Here is a 20,147-nt window from a genome sequence, read left to right as displayed (position 1 = left end):
GTTCGGCTGTTTCTATCATCTGCATCTGCTCCGCGGGGAGTGAAAGTTAGGCAGGCAATAACGGCAATTCCGGAACGAGAGGGAGAGAGATAGAAAGAAAGAGGGATAGAGCAAGATAGTGAAAACAAGGAGAAAGAGGGAAGGGACCCAAACCGTGCGAAGGCGTGATGGGTGGGCTGGAGACCGCACGGTGTTTTGTGTGTGTGTGTGTGCGTGTGCCTTTCTCTTTTTTGCGGGGGGGATGATGACTAGTGCCCACCCCGCGCGGAGGTTGGGGCTTGCGATGGCGCCGCTAGGCACTTTCATGTTTTTACTTTGGAGAACAGCAGCAAACATATATGCAGAAAATATGAGGAAACGCAAAGTGGAGTTGCATTGACGGAATTCAAGCGGACGACAGCAGCATCAGCGCCCAACAGACATTTAAGTCGGCGTCTATGCTTCTGTGCGTGTGTGTGTGCGCCTTTCTCTCCTTTATTATTATTTTTTATTTTTGACAGTGTCTTTTTTGTGGCTCTACGCCTTGTACTGCGTCTTGACTCTTTTCTCTTTACTTCCTCTCTTCATATGTTAGACGCCAGGCACAATGTTATTTAGCCCCGCCATTAGTGAGGCGGAAATACAGGCGGTGCAGGACGGAGTCGCAAATGACGTCCGCAGTGACGGGCGGACGCTGACGCAGCGGCGGTCATTCACCATCCGCAGAACCCACAACGCGGGGGCCTCGCTTACGGATATGGAGTACGACGGCAGCTGCGTGGAGGTGCAGTGCGGTGGCACCACCGTCGTGGCCGCTGCAACCCCATCCGTCGTCGAGGTGGGTGGGCGAAGTGAGGCGGCGTCAGCAGGAAGGGCGCGGGGCCCACTGTTCATCAGCATTGACGCTGTGCCCGCCGTGGTGGACTATTACGCCCAGACGCTGCGTAACCGTGGTGCCCGTTACCGTCATGCGTTTCTCTCTTTTGTGGCCACAACTGTTCGCCAGACCTTCGGCGCCGCGGGGGTGACAGTGCGCGAGCAGTTGGGCGTGGCAGAGGCAGAGCGCCTCGACGAGGGGGAAAACGCTGCGACGACGGATGATCATGCCAACGACGAAGGTGCGGGTGGTGAGTTGCGGCAAGGCAAAGACCTCGAGGAGGAGGCGTGGAGCGGTGTTGGATTTCCAGGCGAGGACCTGTACATTGGCGGCGGCTACGCGTTCCGCACAGACGTGGACGTTCACGTGCTACAAACAAACGGCGGAAACCTTCCCTCCATCATCTCCCTTGCGGTGCACGCCGCACTAAAGTCGATGCGGCTGCCGTGCGTCACCCTGCATGAGGCCTCTGGCGGCGTGTCGCTGGAGGTGGATCGGAATAAACCCTTTCGCCACCCCGTGGACTGGTCGCGGCTGCCCGTGCTGACTGTCCTGCTGATATCCCCTACACGGCACTACGTCGTGGACCCCACTCCCCTGGAGGAACTGGCGCTGCCGCAACAACTCCACCTGGCCGTTAACGCAGCAGGGCAGGTGTGCTACATGCGGTACCAGCAACTCCCGTCACGCCGCGGCAATGCATGGCGGCTGGGGACTGGCGCCCAGCGGGGTGGGACGGGCGACACGGCGGAGTCGCTGCTTCCCACCGGAATCAACGTGCCGGATTTGGATGCCGTGCTGCATGACGTGCCATACATTTGCCAGGCGATAATCTCTGAGTGTGACGAGGCCCTCCATAAAAGCGAGTAAAGAAGCAATTCTTTATCCTTCGCCTCGCCCCTCCTACGGTTTCTCTCTCTTTCTCACTGCGTGTGTGTGTGTGCTGTTTTCTCGGGAAGGTAACGACGTAAAAGGGAAAGAGTGCTTGCGAGCTGCAGGAATGGGGGGAGAGCGCAAAGACGTCTCGCGGGGGTGAAGGCGTGAGTGAGCGAAGGAAGGAGGGCGGTTGCCGTGGCGGGGTTTATGCGCCTCTGCGTGTGTGTATGTGTGGGTCTTCCCACTGCCCCTCAACCCTCCTCTCTCTCTCTGCGTGTTTTACGTTTTTTTTTTTTTTGTTGTGTGTCTGTGTGTGTGTTATCATTGCTGCGTGTGCAGCTTCCGCAGGTCTCTGGCCAGAAGAGGACCCGAGCTTCATTAGAGAATCGTTTTTTTTTCCCCGGTGTTTCCCGCCGCAGCTTCCTTCAGCAGCTGCAAACATATCCCGCCTACACCTGCGTTGTTGTGGCTGCTCTGCGTGCACGCAGCTCATATGAAGATTCGTGAGGTCAACTTCAATGCAACGGCCCTGCGTGGGAAGGCCGAACCTCCCATGGCGACGTACATCAGCCCGCCACGGCCAAATAAGCAAAAATTGCTGCCACAGCCACAGTTGCAGCGGCAATCATGTGTCGCACCCACGTCATCGCCTTCGCAGTCCTACTACGCTGAGGCCGAGACGGAGGTGTACGCTTCGTCCTTGCTCTCGTCGTACGCCGCCGCGACGGACCCCACGCGTATGATGGACCTGGATGAGGGGAGCTACGCACAGTGCCCCTGTGCAACCTGCGCGCAGTACCGCGCCTACTACGCGATGAAGATGTCGGAAAGTTCGGAACTGCGACCTGAGACTTTGCATGCGGCGCCCGCAACATGCATCCCAACTATTTACGACCAGCAGCAATCACTGCCACAAACGCAGCAGCAGCAGCAGCAGCCGTCCATGATGACCACAATGCAGCGTCAGGACGTGCCGCCTGTGCTAACCATAGGGGTGCAGCGGCCGAAGGTGCAGGTTGCATCCCATGCCAGCGTCTTCAACCAACCACCGCCACCGCCACCACCACAGCTACAGCTACCACAACAGCAGCAGCACGCAAAACTGTGTGTGACACCGACGGTTTCTGCGTCCATGGCACATGATACGTTGCTCCCGCTTGACACTGCCGAAGAGTTTGAGCGGAAGTGTGTGGGCCGCGTGGTGGAGTTGGCCTGCACTGCCGAGGGCCGCTCCATGCTGTTGGCCGCCGTGCGCTCGCAGGATGCGATGGTAATCGATACAATGGTGAACGAGATTGTCGCGGATGTGGAGACAGTGGCGCTTGACAATCATGGTTGCCACATTTTGCGTGTGCTGAAGGACTACATGAATGCCGAGCAAACGGCTTTGCTGGTATCTTCGTTCAGCGAGACGTTGGTGCTCAACCTGTGCACCGTGTCGCAGTATACGCGACGCATTCTGCAGTCCCTCTTTGAACACCCCCTGATTGATCTCCAGCCCATTGTAAACGTCTTGGCGTCCAACGTCCAGTACCTGGCGGCGACGCAGCAGGGATGCATCTCGCTCATGCGGGTATTTGAGCTCTGCAGCGCGGAGCAGAAGATGCAGCTGATGGCTCCCTTGGTGCCCCTCTTCACCCACATTGCGTTGGATCCCTTTGGCAACTACGTTGTGCAGTGTGCCATTGAACACAGTGGGAAGACGGTGGCCGCGCAGTACACGATGTCCTGCTTTGCCGGCAAGCTCCTGAACATGAGCTGTAACAAATATGCGAGCAACGCCGTGGAGAAGATCATTAAAGTCTGCGGCGATGTGCCCGCGGTGCGGCGGCTGCTGATGGACGAGTTGATCTTCAACCCTGCTGCTCTGCTGCAGATGGTGCAGGACAGCTTTGGCAACTTTGTCGTGCAGTCCATCATTGAACACACGCAGAACCCCACCGAGCTGAAACGCATTTGCGACCGCCTGCGCCCCGCACTGCTGAGCAGCCCTTACGCGTCGAAGATCGAGGCGAAAATTCGCACGAAGGTCTCTACAGTTCAGCTGCAGCAACAACCACACCGGCATCAGGCCCCACGCCAGGGCCAAACGCGTCGGTCGCACCAGCAGCAACGCTGACGGTTATCACGACCATGGTGGCTCTATGAGCGAGGTTTGCCTTGACCATCATCTTTAGATTCAATGCGAGGTGGAAAAGTTTGTCGTGGCCCTGCGGAGGTGAGGACGACGGGGCTTCCCGTTCCCCCCTTTTTTTTGTTCGTGGTAAGCCCGCTCATTGGTTCATTGATAGATGCATATTGGGAGGTATAATGCAGTTTTCCCTCTTTCTTTATTTCTTTCACTCACTCACTCACACACACACACACCGTCTCTTCGCTGCTTCCCACTCGTCCTCTTCTTTGCTTATGCTGAGGGTCCCGCCGTCCCACCCACGGTTTGGCGAAGAAGCACAAAAACAAGAAGAAAAAATGGACGTGGGATGGGGAGAATGAGTGAGTGGGCGAACGGGTGCATATCAGGCCCAATGTGAGGACTGTGAAGGGGACCTTAGAGGAACCAACAGGAGGAGAATCGCGGGATGCGGGGCTTAGGGTGGGTAGCAGCCACATATACATTTGTGTGTGCATGCAGGGAGGCGAGGGTGGTGTGTGTGTGTGACTTAGAGAGTGCATGGGTGAGTGACGATGCATTTCACGATTAGACGACATCACCTCGGCTTTTTTTTCTTTCTTTTTCTTCTTCTGTCGCTACTGACGGCGCCGGTGCTTTACGTCCCCCACATTTTTTTTTTTACTTATTAGTATTTCTCTAGAGGCTCTCCCGCCCTCTCGCACTCACCCACTTTGCTCATTGGATGGTTTGGCTGCCTGACGCGTCCTCGCTGTTTTGCCCACCTACCAGTGAGGCGGGCTGCAGCAGGGCGAGAGCGGAATGAAAGGGGGGTGCGTGTGTGTGTTGGTGTGGGAGATTCAAAATAGAAGAATAGATCGGGTCTCTGACTCTCTTTTTAAGAGAGAAAACAACGGTAACAAAAACATGCTGTTTCTTTGTGCTTGCAGCGGGCGGTTTTGCCGCAGCGGCTTCCGCTGCTCGCGATACTTCTCACGCTTCCAAGTATTTCTCTCACTCTCAGTCTCACTGTCTCTGTTTGCCGCCCCGCCTCTCCCCGTTCTTTTTTTTTGTTTTTGTTTTTGTGGTTGCGTGTGCCCTCCGTCTTCTCCCGGCGAGTCGTAGGGTGCAGCAGGTGCGTGTGACGGCGCCGCACACAACCACGGCACTTTGAAGCGAAGAGCACACACGCACACACACAAAAGAAAGAAGGTGGGAAGGCGGAGCCAGATGCCACACTCGCATGCCTTGTTGCAGCGAAGAAGTGGGGTCTCATCTTATCGTGTACGCTCGCCAGGTGCGGCGACCAGCGTGGACAAGATGCACAGCTTTGCTAGTGGCGCTTGTCCTAACAAGAGACGGCGGAGGTCGCCAGGTGCGTTGGCCCTTGACGTCCCCAGTTTGGGTCCGAGTGAGGATGGCGCCACCGCCACTGCCACCCCTGTGACGGGCGCAGGCGTCTTTGTGGCGCCGAACCCAATTCTTGCCACGCTGTCGACGAGTGAGTGGCTCATGTCCTCACGGGTTCACTTGGCGGACCCCGCTTTGCGCTCATCGATGGAGAGGCCGTTGTTGGGGGTTGTAGTGACCGCCGAGGTGGGTGGATGGTTGCGTGTGCGGGAGCAAAGAAATGGTACAATTCACTACCAACGACGTCTGCGCTCTAGGTGTAATCCCCTGTGCCTGTGCTGGAGCTTGGCATCCTGCTGCACCTTTTTTGTGGGTCAGCAGTGTGGTTTGGTGACGATGCTTCAACTACAACATGAGAGCATCATCGAAGTCGCTGATTGCGTGCTTCACGAGGCGGCAGTCGTGGCGATGACGCGTGTATTTGTACATACACGCGGGAACACGGTCGCTGCCGAGAAAACCTCTGGAATGGCGCAGGAATTGTTGTTAACTCTTGATGCAAACGGCGTTTTGGGTGTGTGGAAAACGGCTGGCCCTTACTGCATGCAGAAGGTTCAGCTGTTGCACCCGCCTTTTCGGTGTCTGACTTCAGATGAGAGCTTGCCAGGTGGCATCTTTGTTCCTGGTGGAGTTGAGGGGGCCTTGGCGGCAGACGGTGGTGCGGGCGGGAGCAGGGGCGGGGTATTTGACGTTGCCCTGCTGGAGTGCCCGTACGAGGTGGGGGCGGCCTGGAGGAGGCGCGTGACGTATGGCGGCACAAGGGCGGCTGTCATCTCCATGGCGCTCGCCCCACGTCCCAGTTCGGCGCCGGCGGGGACAACGCTGACGTTGTGGGGTGGGACGGAGAACGGCGCACTCCACATGTGGGATGTTGCCAGCGGCGCACCGTTGCGCGTTTTACACGAGGTCACTCCCTCGTGTGCACCGATTCACTATCTTCACTGCGTCCCCTGCATTGATCCCCGGCACGTGTGGGTCTGCACGCGAGGCGGGAGCGTCATGTTGTGGGACGCTGGTCGATTGATGCTGCTGAGCGAACTGTCGGTGAGTTACCCGAAGGGCCCCGCCGTGGACACCCCGCATTCCAGCCCACGCCATCCTCACTGCGGCGGTGGTGAGACAGATGCGAACACGTGTTTTCTGCAGCATTTGCTCTCCGATGCGTCGGAGGCCCCCACACACTTTACCCTCTTTGTGAGACCAATCGAACCGGTGCTTACGTTGCGGCTTTGGTCCGCTGCGACAGACGGCACGGTGCGGTCGTGGTTGTGCCAAACAAGTTTGTCGGAGGTTTCTTTGGGGGCGACGCCGGCGAGCTCTGTGGGCCGCAACCCCGACGTCATTGCCATGGAAACCGTCCGTGCGTTTATTGAGGGGAAGGCCCGACTGTTTGCGGAGGAAACCGACGCGCTGCGCAGGGACGTCGCACAGCTCACACGCGAGTCGGCAGCGCTGCAGGCGAGGAACCGCGTGCTGGCGGATGCCTTGAGAGCAGCCACCACCCGCATTGCCTGCCAGCACGACGAGGGTGATGTGGCAAACAGAAGGCCATCTGTGGAGTCGCCACAGCCTCGAGAGCCACCCCTGTCCTCTTTGGGGGATTCACCGCATATTAGCTCGATGCGAGCCGCGTTAGAGGATCTGCGCCGAAGGCTGCAAGACGCCTCCTCCGAAAATGAGCGTCTTTCTGCAGAAAAGATGGTGCTGCGCTTGCGGCTTGCTGAACAACCGTCGAAGCTTGAGTTGGCTCAAGGAGGGGGTGCCGCGTTACTACCTTCTGCGCTGCAGCCTGCGGTGGTCGCGGGAGAGGAGCAAATGACGCTGGAGCGCCTGCAGGAAGAGGTTGCTGCATGCCAGGCAACGAGCGAAGAGTACATGCATCATTGGCGGAGGGAGCAGACCCGCCGTGAGGCGGCAGAGAAGGAGTGCGAAGTGTGCAAGCGGCGTCTGCGGACGCTAGAAGACGAATTGAGTTGCGCCAAGGCCCAACTTTTAGTTTGCACCGCGGGTGCTGCCGCTCGGGTGCAGAATACCACCCACCAGACTGCAGAAGATGGAGACGTGGATGGGGGTAGGCCCTTGGAAAAGCCTGCCTTTTCTTGTGGGGCACTGAGTGGAAGGAGGGACGCCGTCATCGATGGTGCAGCGACGCAGAACTTGGAGTCAGCGTGGAGAGAACTCCACCGGCGGGAGCAGCGATTGGCGGCAGCGCAAGATATGGTGCAGGATAAATGGAGCGACATCCAGCAGTCGCGCGTGGAGGTGGATGCGGAAGCGGCGGAATTACGCCATGCGCAGCAGCGGCTGGTGGAGCGGGAGGCGGGGTTGCTTGAGCATGCGGAACGACTGTGCGCTCTCGAAGAGGAGCTGCGTCGCAGGGAGCGGTGTCTCTTTCAACGGAGGAGTCGCAGCCGTTGACGCGGGGCGTAGGAAGGAGGGGCGGTGATGGGGAGGGTGAGTGCTGGGCGGGGGACGCACTTCTCCCCCCTCTTCCCCTACACCCCTTCCTTGTGTGGGTGTGTGTACACACCGTTGTGAAGTTATCGGCCTGCATCTGAGCTATCGCCCGTCTACGTGTTTTTTTTTTCTCACTCTTTCTCTTTCTCCGCGTGTGCGTGTTGGTGGTGGGGGTGACTGAGAGTCACACAGCCCCCCCCCCCCCCTCGGCCATGACTGGCTGAGGCTGTAGGTGCCTGCCTTGCCTTCGCCAGTTGTCCTCTTAACTTTTTTTTTGTTAAATGTGCTTTGCCTTACGTGACGCGTAGCGGTGGCGGCGGAATGCAGCCCAACAAGGCGGATGAAGCACTGCAGCTGTTTGCGGCGCTGCAGGACGAACTGCAACTGGAGACCCGTAAACGCGACGCCAACCGGGCGGCGCGGGTGGCCAGCGCTGAGCCGTTGTTGCGTGCGTCGTGGCGACAGAGCGGCGACGTGAGGAGAGCCGCTACCTCAGGGCCGCTCCTCGTGCCCCTGCCATCGTCAGCGTCGTCGTCGCAGCAGCCGCCCTCCTCCGTGGCGGGCCTGCAGCGAAAGCTGCAGGTGGCGGATGACATTATGCGACGGCTCCACGCAAAAAACCAGAAACTTCTGCAATGCCTCGCCGCGGTGAGGCGAGCGGAGGAAGACGTCGCCGAAGGGACCGTCAAGCAGCTGCGTGAGAAACTGCAGCAGCGGGAGAAGGAGGTGCGACAGCTGCGGCACCGTCTCCATGAGTCTGAACAAAAAGCCGAGGGCTCCAGTGGTGGTGCGGCCATCGCGCTGCTGACGTTGCGTGTGAGACAGATGGAGAAACAGTACAACAGGCTGCTAGAGGCGAAGTTGACCGATACCCTCAAGGAGAGTTCCGTAAAGGGAATTGACACCGAGGTGCGGGAGCTCTTTATGCTGATGAAGAACAGGATCATCGCCGACGCACGCCACCACGAGGCAGAAGTGCTGCTGCTGAATGAGGCCCTCTTGGAGGCCGAGCGACGCCTTGCCACCGTGCCAGGTGCGGGCGCAGGGTCTGGTGCGTAGTTTGTTTGCACCCACTGTGTGTATACGCCTCTTTTACACACACACACACACACACACCGTCTTGATGATGGGAGGCGACGAGGCCTTGTTGGCCTTTGTAAGTTATTTATTCAACTGGTTACTGCTGATCTTCTTTTTTCTTTTCTTCTTCATTCTGCTCCCTCCTTCTTTTCGTGTCGTTGGTGTTGCACCACCCACGTGGGTAGTTGCAACGGTTACAAGTGCCGTAGTGCTACGAAGGTAGAACCGCCACCAGCAGCAGCAGTAAATAAGAAGAAGGATATACAAAAAGGGAACGGGGTGCCCTGCGAATACACGTGACACAAACCGCTTTGCTAGAGGGATCCGGCGCTCTTTGACGCCACGGGGAGCGACAACCAGAGTGAGGGGGTGAGAGCACGAATAATGACCAACCGCCAAATTATTCAGGTGTTTGAAGAGTACCAAAAGGCACGCGTCAAGTTCGTGCAAACGGTAGCGGACTTGGCCTCCAAGCCGCAACACATTGATGCGCTGCAGCAGGCAGGTGTCATGCAGTTGCTTCGGCCTCTTCTTTTAGACGGTGTTCCTTCCATCCAGCAGTCGGCTGCCTTGGCGCTCGGCCGCCTTGCAAACTACAGCGAGGAGCTCGCAGAAAGCGTCGTCTCTGGCGACATTCTGGCACAGTTGGTGTATTCACTCGGCGACCAGAGCCGGTTTTACAAGAAATCAGCGGCATTTGTGCTCCGCAGTGTCGCACGGCACTCCCCGCAGTTGGCGCAGGCGGTGGTGGACAGCCAGGCGGTGGAGGCTCTCGTTGGTTGCCTGGGGGAGTTTGACCCCACCGTGAAGGAAAGCGCGGCATGGGCGCTGGGATACGTGGCGCGGCACAACGCCCCGCTGGCGCAGGAGGTGGTGGACAAGGGCGCCATCCCACCGCTGGTGCTGTGCGTGCAGGAGCCGGAGTTGTCACTTAAGCGCACGGCCGCCTCAACACTCTCGGATATCGCGAAACATCTGCCCGAGCTTGCGCAGGCTGTGGTGGATCAGGACGCTGTCACGCACCTCGCCCCGCTCATCATGAGCAATGACAGTAAGCTGCGGCGGCAGGTGTGCCAGTGTCTGGCGCAGATTGCGAAGCACAGCGTGGAGCTGGCGGAGCTGGTGGTGGAAGGCGAGATATTTCCCAAGATATTTACGCTCCTCAAGGATAGCGACGAGGCGGTGCGCAAAAACGCCGCCACGTGTATTCGCGAGATTGCAAAGCACACACCGGAGCTGGCGCAGTTGGTGGTGAACGCAGGCGGTGTGGGTGCCCTCGTGGACTACACGAGCGAGTGGCGGGATAGCGCCCGTCTGCCGGGCATCATGACGCTAGGCTTCATCTCCGCCTTCTCCGAGACCCTCGCCCTTGCCGTTATCGTCTCGCACGGCATTCCGCCGCTTGCGGATGCGCTGGAGAAGGAACCAGAGGACCACATCAAGGCTGCCGCCGCCTGGTCGCTTGGGCAGATTGGCCGCCACAGCGCAGACCACGCCAAGGCGGTCGCGGACTGCAACGTGCTCCCCAGACTTCTGGATGTCTACCTGAACCCGAACAGCTCCGACGACCTCCGCACGAAGAGCAAGCGGGCGCTGAAGAACATCATTGAGCGTTGCGTGCAGCTCCCCGCGCTGGAGCCGCTGCTGCACCCGGACGCGCCACAGAATGTGCTCAAGTACGTGTGTGGGCAGTTTGCGAAGGTTCTACCGACGGATATTGCGGCGAAGCGCGAGTTCGTTGCCAACCGCGGCCTTGCCACCGTGCAGCGGATATGTCCCGAGCCCGGTTCGAAGCTTGCAGAGTACATTCAAAGCATCAACAACTGCTACCCGCCTGAGATTGTACAGTACTACTCGCCGCAGTACGCCCAGACCTTCCTGGAGAAGATAGAAAACTACCACGTGCAGCAGGTGCAGCAGAGCTGAGGGAGGCAGAGGACTAAATGGCTTGCAACCCATGTATTATAGGGAGATGTGATGGAGTGAAGGAGAGCAGACACAACAGCGGCGACGATGACGCCAACATCAGTGGCATTTGCAAGGGGAGAAGAAGATGAGAGTGAGCGAGAACTTGGATGTGCACCTGCCCATGTCATATGTGAATACACAAGACGCGGACGGCGTTGCTCATGCTGAGCAGTGGCGCAGCGGGTTCAGCTAGGGGAATGCAAACGTGGACGCGTGTGCTTGTGTGTGTATGTGGCTCTCTTTTGTTTTATTGCAAACAACTTTCCACCCAATCAACAAGAACCCACACAGAAAAAAGAAAAAAAAAGAAAACAAATGAGAAGGGGAGGGGGTATGGATGGGTGGGGGAAAAAAAAAGAAAAAAAACTGGGGTGAAAAGAATATCAGGAGGAGAAGAAGGGAGGCGGGTGCTGAACAGTCCTGCGTCGATTTATTTAATACGTATCTGCGTGGGTTTTTGTGCCTCCCGCGTCCCTTCCCTCCCACACACCATCACTCCACTGCCCCGTCCCGAGAGGTGCGCGGGGGTGGGAGGGCAGGCGAATGTATGGAAACGTGGGCCTCGCGCCGCTCTTCAGCAGGCAAAGCATCGATGACCCCACGGAATTAATGGCTGCAGCAGCCGATGCAACGAGAGAGAGTGAGAGAGAGAGAAAGATGGCGAGGGGCGGCGGGGATGCCACGTGGTTGTGATGCTCGCCGTCGCGTCGCCTCCTGCTGTTGCTACTCTCTGCGTCACCCACTTGAATTGTGCCTTCTCTCTCTTTCTTTCTATTCTCTTCTTCTCTTTGTGTGGGGTGCGCCTCCGGCGGTTGCGCGACCACGGGACCGGTGCCCGCACGACGTCTACCCCAATGCGGAATCAAAGATGCAGTGAAGGAAGGAGTGACGTGGACGCGCCCAATCGAACGCGTCACTCATCAGTCACGTAGGTGAAGGTGCCTCTTTCACTTTTTTTTCCCTCTCTTTCTCACTGTGTGCATGCGCGCAAAGCGAGAGCGGGGCAGGGTGGAACGAGAGAGTGATGTGGCGGGCAGCGCGTTTTCCGACCATTGTGCTTGGCAGACGCCCTTTTTCCCGCCGTCCGCGGGTGCTGCAGTTGCGTTTGGTAAGCATGCAGTGCTGCTGCGGGCGTCGCCCGATGCACAGCCGTGCAGAAAGCGACCACGCACGATGGTGCATGCGCACGATCGGTGGAAGCAGCATATTCGTCAAGCGCTGGACTTGTTGCTGCCCCCCACAGAGAGTGAGGGCGAGACGTTTTGTAGGCGGCACGTTGTGTTGGAGGTGTGTCACGTCTTGCGTGACTGCTGGCAGTTTCACGGGCGCCCACAAGACATCTTTGAACCCGTACATTCTTTGAGCCAAGTGGCGCAGCACCTGCTCACTACCTACGGCGGGTACTGTTTGACGGAGGACGGACAATATCTTTTCTTGCAAGCTGAGGAACGGATGCCGTACGTGGGCTTTCTTCTTGTTGTGTTGCAGCAGCTTTTGGCGGAGTATGACGAGAGCCGCGGGAAGTTGCAAACGGCGGCGATGTGGCCCCACTATCTCACACGGTTTGCGGGAGACAATGGTGTGCGTCTCGTGATTTTGAGACACGGTGGGTTTGACCGGCCGCATGGACATGTTAATGCTGCTGAGCGCGAGGCAGATGCGGGCGGACCTCCATGTGGTGGGACTGGGCGCGTATCGCTGCAGGCGCTGCTGCATGAAGTGGTGGGAACCTCGAACGAACTCAGCGTGGCGCTGCTTGCAAACTTTCGTCTGAACGAGGAGGATGCCGTTCCACTTGCCAAGAGCCTTTGCGCGGAGTGCTTTTCCGCTGGGTCGCAGGTCGGTGGTGACTGTGGTGTGATGTCTCTGGTGTCTGGCACCGATGCTGGGACGGCGTGGGCTGCGGGAGGCAGGTGCCCTGATACCACTCCCAGGCAGGCTGTTAGCTGCGGCCGTTTCAGCACGCGCAGCGTGTCCGCCCACGCGCTTCTGCTTGGCCCCATGGGGCCACTTTTGATTCACTTGCAGCAACATTGCCATCTGTATCCTCAGCGCGGCGGCAGTGACGAGGCTGAGGAAGTGCGCCTGTGGGAGTGGCTTCAGCGTTTTGTGTGCGTGCCGCAGCCTACTGTTATTGTTCAGTGGGGCGGCAATGACACGTCCACAGCGGCGGATCCGCTTTCGCGCCTAACCAGCCTGAGTGATGTCGGTGGCGGGGATGGCTGTTCCTTGCGGAGGTATCACAGCTTCTTGCCAGAGGCAGGCAATAATTATAACCATGTGTGTGGCAGTGAGCTCTGCGGGAACTCGCCGGTGTTGTATGTGCGGGATGCGACGCTGGCGCTGGAGTGCGCTACGAGTTCACCTGTAGGCGCTGGCGTGTGCCAAGTATGGTGCGTGCGCATGTCTCCATATTCCTGATGCAGTAGTGGCGACAACAACGGTAACGCAAGCGCGGGCAAAGTAACAAATTTGCACTCGTAGAGAGCGAGAAGCTCACGAACGGACATATTTTTCTGTTTGTTTGTTTTCTCTCTGCGCATCTCCGTGCAGGTGGTTCCGTAATTCTTCGCCATTCTCGATGGGGTGCTTGAATTCAGCTCCGCGCACTTACGGTGTGTGGGCGCGTGTCGGTTTGTGCGTGCGCGGGCCCTGTTAAACCGTTTGAGTCGTGTTTCCGCCTTCATTTGATCTTCTCATTCTGCGCTTTTTTTTTCTTTTTGCCTCCTTTCGTTGTCTCACATCTGCTGCTCTCCTCGGGTGGGTGGGAAGAAGGGGCCTAAACAAGTCAGGCAAAAGAAGTGAGGGAGGGAAGAGAAACAGGAACGCGGCGGCCATGTTGAGGTTGTGCTTCATCCTCCGGGCGGCAGCGTCATCATCATCATCATCATTATCATCGGCTTCGGCGTCGCGGGTTGACGTGAAGGGTAGTGAGTGTCAGAAGCATCAGCATGAGGCGTTCATGCGGTTCTTGACGGCGAACAAAGCCAGCTTCGACGGGGTGGATCTGCGGCCGAGTGTGGAGCAGAGCCGGGGTCTGTTTGCCACGCGGAAGTTTCGGGAGGGCACGACGGTGCTGTCGGTGCCGATGCACACGTTTGCCATCAACGCAGAGCGGCTGCTGGCCGGGGAGCGTCTGCGCGCGCTGCACCCCCCCTCACTGGAGGACGTCCAGCGACTCTTGACTGCACGCAGCATCAAGGACCCTGTTCTGTGCGAGCAGGTGCACCTGGCACTCCTCGTTGCAGGGGAGCGCATGGACCCAAGCTCATTTTTCACCCCCTACTTTGACATTCTGCCGTGCCCCGCCGTCAACGATGAGGCGGTGATGCGGCTGCACAAGGACGTGCTGGACCCTATGCAGCTTGTGGAGTGGGATGACCATCAGCGGGAGTGGGTCAGCGTCTTCCGTACACTGGCACGCCGCTGGGGGGACAAGAGCCCACCCGTTGAAGTGTGCTACTGGGCGTGGCGGACGGTGCTGAGCCGCATGCACCTGCTTCCGGACCATGGTCTGGCTCCCGCAGAGGTGGGATCCACGCTGAACTACTTTGCACTCTCCACCTTTGAACGGGCGGAGCGGCAGACGCGGTGGCGAAAGCGAATTAGGGCCGCCATTGGCGCTGTACTTGGCGACCCCAACGCTGCGGAGGACTACCGCCTCGTCCCAGCTCTTGTGCCGCTGTTGGACATGACAAACCACTTGTCCTCCGGAAACGTGAGTGTAGAGGTGCAGCCCCGCCCAGTGGTCGGGAGCTGCGCGGAGTTGCAGGCCGTGCGGGTGATTGAAGCCGGGGAGGAGATTGGCTTGTGCTTCAACCGATCACACAGGGCGCCCTTTACGCTTTATCGCTTTGGGTTCCTTCCCGTATGAGGATGAAAACAAGGAAGATGCAGACACAGGAGGAAACGGGGGATGCCCGTGTGTGTGTGTGCGTGCCGGTGCTTTGCTTTGGTGGAGGCGGAAAAAGTGGGTTGGGGCGGTGTGTGTCTGTGCGCTTTCCTCCCTCTCCGCGTCACTCTCTTTTCCTCCTTTCTCGCACGCCACGTGCCTTTCCGCATGGGGCCCGGTGGGCGAAGCAGCGGAGAGGCGGGGGCAACTCAACAGTAAGGAGACGCAAAGGAAGAGAAGAAAACGAACAAGGACAACAGCGGCAGCGGCGACAAAAGACACACACACACACACACTCAGGCAGGGAGGGTGGGAGAGAGCTGGGGAGGCGGATTTGCCGCCGACCGACCACCAATGTCGCTGCCGCACGAAAAAGAAAGTCAACTGCAAAAGGACGAGTAGGCGAGGCGAGTAAAAACACTCAAACCAAACACGAGAGAGAGAGATAGAGAGAAAGGGAGAGAAATCGTCTGGGGTGTGTGTTGCAGCTACTGCGCGCCGCGTCTGGCGACGTTGAAAGGGGCAACACACGAACGCGTGGTTTTCGTCTCTTGAATGCAGGTACCGTTATTAACGCGGGCCCGCTCGTTGGCCTCGAGCGTCACGGAAAAGTTGCGAGTTTTTCCTGGCGATGTCATTTGGCCTTTTTTTCTGCTGACGGGGGAGTACGCTCATGTGTGCGTGATTGCCTACCGCACGTTTATCCACTTCCGTTTGCGACAGGCACTGCGCGTGATCTTCGGTGTTCCTGTAAGTGGTGTTGCGCTGTACATGGCTCATGCCGCGTGGGCGTGGTACCCGGAGCCGGCCGCCGCCATAGACACAAGCTCCGTCGCGGGATGCCGCCCCGTCTTTCGTTCCACCGCTGAACTCCTGGACTTTGCCTCCACGTGCTCTCGCCGCTACCACCGTCTCTTTGAGGAGGGGGATGACATGAGTTCAGCCTGCCTGAACGAGTTGGTGGGTGACATGCTCACCATCCTGCGCTCCATTGAGGCGATCGAGGGGAGTTTTGAGGAGCGGGAGTTGGTGACGGCCTCGCTGACTGTCACGGATCCATCACGCGGGGTGGAGCAGGAGGCGTCACCCGCGGAGGCGGTGTTGCGCGTCGTGCTGCTCATCTCGCTGGATCAGGGATGGTTCGACATCGTGGAGGAGGCGCGGAAGATGTACAGCAATCTCGTGCGAGAGCGGCCTGTGCCGCTGCAGGCGAACGTGACGAGCGCCGTGGCGGATTTGTGCGCACTTTCGTACGAGCTGGAGAGTTGCGCGAGTTCGGCGGAGGTGACGATGCCGCAGCGTCAACGCGTGGCACGCGCCATTGACGCGTTTCGTCCAGGGAGCTCCGTGCGGGAGCGCTGCACCATTGCTGCGGAAATTGGCGTTCTTCCTCTTGTGGATCTTGACAGGACGACCCGCTGCCTCATGCTGACGCGTCGCAGCCCCGGGCGGCGACCGCAGCTGATCATCACGTTTGTCGGCTCAAACAGCGTGCGGAACTGGTGGAGGAACCTCCGCTGTGACCTGACGGAGCTCCCCGCGGCGTTTGGTGTACAGGCGTGTGTCCACAAGGGGTTCCTGCAGCTGCTGCAGTCAGTCGCGTTTGAGGAGGTCGCTGCGGGCTTTGACCAAATTATCCTCATCGGTCATAGCATGGGCGGTGCGCTGGCGCAACTCGCCGGGCTCTACTTGGCGAACGAGAGGCCTGAGAGGCGTGTCACGGTTCTGACGGTGGCCTCCCCACGTGTTTTGTCCTCTCCGCGCGGAGTTTGGCGGCGCGGCGCGGATTGGATACGTGGTCGCGGCGCGGCGGGGAGGGAAGCGCTGATCGCGCTGCCCAGCAACTTTCGCCATATACGTGCCTTCATGTGTGCGGACGTGGTGCCGCGGCTGCCTCCCGCCTTTCTCGGGTACCAGCACGTGGGCACGCCGCTGCCGCTGCACACGGGGTGCCCCACGCGGATGTCTTATTTGGGTTGGGGGCTGTGGTCCTGCCTGTTTCACACTGCGGATATGTACAAGGCGGTGCTGGAGAGACCAGCAGTGGCGCAGCTTCATCGCTACGACTATGCGTTAGCATCTTCTACCCATTGAACCCGGCGGTTGTGCGAGTGTGTGTTGCCTGCCCGCATGTTTCCGAGTGTCTGTGCGTGGTGTGCTGTCATATATATATATAATGTTATTTCATATATATTGCTTCACTGCCGCCGCCTGTCGTCGCACCTTTTTTTTTTCTCTCACTTCTTCTTCGTTGCCCGCCGCATCCTCCTCCCCACGCCCCTTCGGACGGCAGAGGAAACCAAGACGACAAGCTCTGCAACAATGGAGACAAGAAAAAACGCGCACCGTTTGAACCGCATCTTTCGTAAGCCCAAAGTGATGGTGGCGCCCCGCAGTTGGCGAGAAGAGGGCGACGAAAACCACCTGCACGGCGGCGTGCCACTCGCGCTGCTGAATGCGATGGTGCAGGAGCTCACGGACGAGGACAAGACCCTTGCAGCAGCCCAACAGGACCCGCCTTCTGTTCTGCAGGAGGAACTCGCCAAGCGTGCGGCCCGCTTTGGGCTCCCCGTTGATGTTCCCAACAGCACTGCCGCGGGCGCGGCGGACGGTAACGCGGCGCTGCAGAAACGTATGGAGCGTTTTGGCTCGACGAAGACGATGCCGGCCCTGGTCGTAGACGAATTGACGCTCAAAGCCCGCGAGGCCCGCTTCAAAACACAGGAGGGATCCGCGATGGATGAGGCAATGCAGAAGCGACTCGCGCGGTTTGGAGCCGCCCCTGCGCCGGTGGAGCTGAAGCTGTCGGAGGCCGACCGCGAGGCGATGGCACGACGCGAGAGCCGCTTTGCTTCCTGCTGAGTTTCCCTCCTGGAGAAGGAAGAAGGCTGAGGAAGAGCCTGGAGGCGCGCGGTCGCATACCAAGGCCCGAATAGGTGCGGCGTCGGGAGTGGCTCGGGTTTCGTTTCGGGCTCTCTCTCTTCCCCCGCTTTTTATTTTGTTTTTCAATTTTAAAAAGAAGAGAAAATAAATAAATGAAGAGAAAAATAAAAGGAAAAGAAGGATCGTCGCGGCCGCGGGCGGTGTGTCTTCCTGTGGGGCGAGGCGTCGTCTGCGTCTGCGTCTGCAGCCGCCCACCGGCAAAGGAGGCGGACGAGGGAGAGGCGATCGCGCGCGGAGGAGGGGTAGAGTGAGACGAATAGGGGTGAGGAGGGGCCGATTGGAGCGCAAAGGGCGCTGCGGAAGAAGTGGGGACTTTCATGGCGGATGAGGGAAGAACAACTCCCTTCCATTGCCCGTCGCCGTGGGTTGGTTTGCTTCGCTCTGTTCGCGCGCCGCTTTCGACTCCGGTGGCCTCGGCGTGCGCTGTTTTTATTTTTATTTTTTATTCCTCCTCTTTTTGTTTTGCCTGCGTGTCTGTTCGCCGTGTGCGTGTGGGAAGTTTGCTGTGTGGCGCTCTTCCTCCGCTAGCTGTCTTTCCGCCGGCGTGGCCGAGGTGGCGTGGATGTCCGGGCGTTCCCCCAGAGGCAAGGCGGCGGCGCCGGCACCGGCACAGCCGCCTGTTCCGGTGCAGCTGACACATTTAGTTCCGGTGCGAGTCGTCAGCGTGCACGGCGATTTTTTCGACACGGAGCTGCACCAAGACGCCCCCATGCGCATCCTGCAGCGGGCGGCGGAGGACTGCTTCAAGGTGCGTCCCGAGCTGCAGCTGCTCACGCACAACCGTCAGCAGATCAATCCGAACCTCTCGCTGCGGCGAAACGGCTGCTTGCTGCTCAAGGGGGATCCCTACGTGAAGATTTTGCTCGACATTAAGAAGGGCAAAACGTTGAACATTGTCTGCCAGATGCCGCCCCACGAGCCCGTCCCACTGGCATGCGAGGCCGCTGGCACGGTCTGGGAGGTAAAGAAAAAGTTTTGCACTGCCCTCTCCAAGGCGGAGGTGACGCCCCAGCGCATACGCCTGCTTTGGCGGTACTGGGAACTCAACGACAAGGCGACGCTAGATTACTACCACCTTCCTACCAATGCAAAACTTTCCGTGATGCGGAAACGCGGTTTTGTAGCAACATCGCAGCCGCAGCGGTCTAGGCGTGCGGCGGGCTTCGCTGTGGTGGAGGCGGGTGGGGGTTTTGGAGCGACGGCGGTGGAAGCTAAAACAGCGTCGCCGCATCCGCCCGCTGCTGGGATAGAGAAAATGCAGGAGCGCACGATGGCAGGGCCAGCGGTGTCCATCTCGCCGTGGCCAGCGCTTCCGCGGCAGTTCGGACACGCCGTGATTCCGCTAGATCCGGCAGTGGGCGATCTTGCGGCGCGTTCTCTGGCGAATGAGGCGGGGCCGCGTCCCGAGAAGGGCGCGGAGTTAGCGAGCATTGCGTCTGCATCGGGCATGCTGGAAGACACCCAGCGGAAGCAGGAGCTCGCCTCGCTCGAATGCCGCGTCGCGACAACAGACGACGACCGTGCGGGATACGAATTGCTCGAAGAGTCGTATCGGGCAACGCTGGGGCGTGTGGCCGAATTAGAGGCCACCATGGGACGCTTTCAGCATCTGCTGAAGAAGACGCTCGCTTTGATGTGAGTCTCTGCCTCATGGCGGCGCCGTTGGCTTTTGTTTCTCTTTGGTGGTGTCTGTCGGCTGTCTTTTTTTCGCTGCACCTCTCTATTCGACGCCCCCCTCGCCGATTCCAGGCGGCTCTCATCGTTTTTTTTAAAAAAAACACCTTATTTCTCCTGCTCGCCCTACTTCCCATAGGCCGGTAAACGGAAAAATGTATTAAAAAGCACACTGGCAAGGTGCGGTGGCGGTGCGGAAGTAGCCTCGGGCGTGCTGGCCCTTTTCTCGGCACGCGCCCCGCACCGTGATGCGAGGGTGGGGCGCCCACGGAGACCAGGCGGCGCTTCAAACGGGGTGCCGGCGAAGGAGAAGGGGGCCCGCGCACCACATGCGAGCGCGCCATCACCCAAAATGGCGAAGCAAAACCCGGAGCGCGGGGCCGCCCGCGCCCGGCTAAAAGCAAAAAAGGCGGCAAAATAAATACGGCGCCACCTTCGCCGCCCAGCTGCCTTTGTCCCGCGCAGCCAGCCTGGGGCGTATGCTCCGCCGCGCCCGCACCCAGCCGGGGCCGAGGTTTTCTTTTCTCACATTTCCGCTTCTTGGGGGGGGCGTGCGCTGCGGCGGTGGCCGGCCTGCGGGCCATCCGGCAACTCGCAGAGGGCCGGGGGAGGGTGCTGGCTTCAAACAGAGCAGCCGGTGCCCCAGCGGGCGGTAGTTCGCAACAACTGGCGGCAGCGCGTTGAAAGCAAAAAAGAAAAAAAAACAACGGGCCTGCACGAACGAACGTTTAATTATGAGCGCGCTGCGTGTGTGTCGCGTGAAGTGGGGCGAGAGCCCGCGCAGGAGAGCACACAAAAAAAAAAAAGAAGAGAAGGGCGGGCTGCGCGCGGCTCTTTCGCTCACGCTGCCGCCCCCGCTTCGGGCTTGGAGGTTGGCCCCT

General features: G+C 59.1%; 10 protein-coding genes across 10 annotated transcripts, besides 17 other annotated features; all 10 read left to right on the top strand.

The window, feature by feature from the left end:
• Positions 1 to 76: 76 nt before the first annotated feature.
• Positions 77 to 141: a microsatellite.
• A 49-nt stretch (positions 142 to 190) lies between these two features.
• Positions 191 to 218: a microsatellite.
• A 368-nt stretch (positions 219 to 586) lies between these two features.
• On the top strand, positions 587 to 1,726 carry TraAM80_06641 (exosome-associated protein 1; the record flags this gene model as incomplete). The annotated part of the gene is made up of 1 exon (XM_029383475.1): positions 587 to 1,726. The coding sequence occupies one exon, from the start codon at positions 587 to 589 to the stop codon at positions 1,724 to 1,726; it is 1,140 nt and encodes a 379-aa protein (XP_029236675.1).
• Positions 1,727 to 2,029: 303 nt separating this feature from the next.
• Positions 2,030 to 2,051: a microsatellite.
• A 174-nt stretch (positions 2,052 to 2,225) lies between these two features.
• On the top strand, positions 2,226 to 3,851 carry TraAM80_06640 (pumilio protein 9; the record flags this gene model as incomplete). Its single annotated transcript, XM_029383474.1, has 1 exon — positions 2,226 to 3,851. One exon carries the CDS (start codon positions 2,226 to 2,228, stop codon positions 3,849 to 3,851), a length of 1,626 nt encoding a protein of 541 aa, XP_029236674.1.
• A 198-nt stretch (positions 3,852 to 4,049) lies between these two features.
• Positions 4,050 to 4,073: a microsatellite.
• Positions 4,073 to 4,099: a microsatellite.
• Positions 4,100 to 4,902: 803 nt separating this feature from the next.
• Positions 4,903 to 4,926: a microsatellite.
• A 146-nt stretch (positions 4,927 to 5,072) lies between these two features.
• TraAM80_06639 (uncharacterized protein) lies at positions 5,073 to 7,670 on the top strand (the record flags this gene model as incomplete). Its single annotated transcript, XM_029383473.1, has 1 exon — positions 5,073 to 7,670. One exon carries the CDS (start codon positions 5,073 to 5,075, stop codon positions 7,668 to 7,670), a length of 2,598 nt encoding a protein of 865 aa, XP_029236673.1.
• A 360-nt stretch (positions 7,671 to 8,030) lies between these two features.
• Positions 8,031 to 8,768, top strand: TraAM80_06638 (uncharacterized protein; the record flags this gene model as incomplete). The annotated part of the gene is made up of 1 exon (XM_029383472.1): positions 8,031 to 8,768. One exon carries the CDS (start codon positions 8,031 to 8,033, stop codon positions 8,766 to 8,768), a length of 738 nt encoding a protein of 245 aa, XP_029236672.1.
• A 35-nt stretch (positions 8,769 to 8,803) lies between these two features.
• Positions 8,804 to 8,825: a microsatellite.
• Positions 8,826 to 8,896: 71 nt separating this feature from the next.
• Positions 8,897 to 8,941: a sequence feature (GA-rich).
• Positions 8,942 to 9,173: 232 nt separating this feature from the next.
• TraAM80_06637 (sperm-associated antigen 6) lies at positions 9,174 to 10,715 on the top strand (the record flags this gene model as incomplete). Its single annotated transcript, XM_029383471.1, has 1 exon — positions 9,174 to 10,715. The coding sequence occupies one exon, from the start codon at positions 9,174 to 9,176 to the stop codon at positions 10,713 to 10,715; it is 1,542 nt and encodes a 513-aa protein (XP_029236671.1).
• Positions 10,716 to 11,048: 333 nt separating this feature from the next.
• Positions 11,049 to 11,073: a microsatellite.
• Positions 11,074 to 11,389: 316 nt separating this feature from the next.
• Positions 11,390 to 11,415: a microsatellite.
• Positions 11,416 to 11,511: 96 nt separating this feature from the next.
• Positions 11,512 to 11,546: a sequence feature (GA-rich).
• Positions 11,547 to 11,738: 192 nt separating this feature from the next.
• On the top strand, positions 11,739 to 13,178 carry TraAM80_06636 (uncharacterized protein; the record flags this gene model as incomplete). Its single annotated transcript, XM_029383470.1, has 1 exon — positions 11,739 to 13,178. The coding sequence occupies one exon, from the start codon at positions 11,739 to 11,741 to the stop codon at positions 13,176 to 13,178; it is 1,440 nt and encodes a 479-aa protein (XP_029236670.1).
• Positions 13,179 to 13,593: 415 nt separating this feature from the next.
• On the top strand, positions 13,594 to 14,631 carry TraAM80_06635 (uncharacterized protein; the record flags this gene model as incomplete). Its single annotated transcript, XM_029383469.1, has 1 exon — positions 13,594 to 14,631. The coding sequence occupies one exon, from the start codon at positions 13,594 to 13,596 to the stop codon at positions 14,629 to 14,631; it is 1,038 nt and encodes a 345-aa protein (XP_029236669.1).
• A 296-nt stretch (positions 14,632 to 14,927) lies between these two features.
• Positions 14,928 to 14,948: a microsatellite.
• A 135-nt stretch (positions 14,949 to 15,083) lies between these two features.
• Positions 15,084 to 15,113: a microsatellite.
• Positions 15,114 to 15,204: 91 nt separating this feature from the next.
• TraAM80_06634 (lipase-like protein) lies at positions 15,205 to 16,743 on the top strand (the record flags this gene model as incomplete). Its single annotated transcript, XM_029383468.1, has 1 exon — positions 15,205 to 16,743. The coding sequence occupies one exon, from the start codon at positions 15,205 to 15,207 to the stop codon at positions 16,741 to 16,743; it is 1,539 nt and encodes a 512-aa protein (XP_029236668.1).
• A 69-nt stretch (positions 16,744 to 16,812) lies between these two features.
• Positions 16,813 to 16,843: a microsatellite.
• A 128-nt stretch (positions 16,844 to 16,971) lies between these two features.
• TraAM80_06633 (uncharacterized protein) lies at positions 16,972 to 17,511 on the top strand (the record flags this gene model as incomplete). The annotated part of the gene is made up of 1 exon (XM_029383467.1): positions 16,972 to 17,511. One exon carries the CDS (start codon positions 16,972 to 16,974, stop codon positions 17,509 to 17,511), a length of 540 nt encoding a protein of 179 aa, XP_029236667.1.
• A 152-nt stretch (positions 17,512 to 17,663) lies between these two features.
• Positions 17,664 to 17,674: a microsatellite.
• Positions 17,675 to 17,701: a microsatellite.
• Positions 17,702 to 17,711: a microsatellite.
• Positions 17,712 to 18,154: 443 nt separating this feature from the next.
• TraAM80_06632 (uncharacterized protein) lies at positions 18,155 to 19,231 on the top strand (the record flags this gene model as incomplete). Its single annotated transcript, XM_029383466.1, has 1 exon — positions 18,155 to 19,231. One exon carries the CDS (start codon positions 18,155 to 18,157, stop codon positions 19,229 to 19,231), a length of 1,077 nt encoding a protein of 358 aa, XP_029236666.1.
• Between the last annotated feature and the right edge of the window lie 916 nt (positions 19,232 to 20,147).

This window comes from Trypanosoma rangeli (assembly GCF_003719475.1).
Source record: "Trypanosoma rangeli strain AM80 chromosome Unknown Tra_15.4_contig_00249, whole genome shotgun sequence".
In the NCBI taxonomy this organism is placed as follows: Eukaryota; Euglenozoa; class Kinetoplastea; order Trypanosomatida; family Trypanosomatidae; genus Trypanosoma; species Trypanosoma rangeli.
This window is presented reverse-complemented; position numbering and strand designations above follow the sequence as displayed.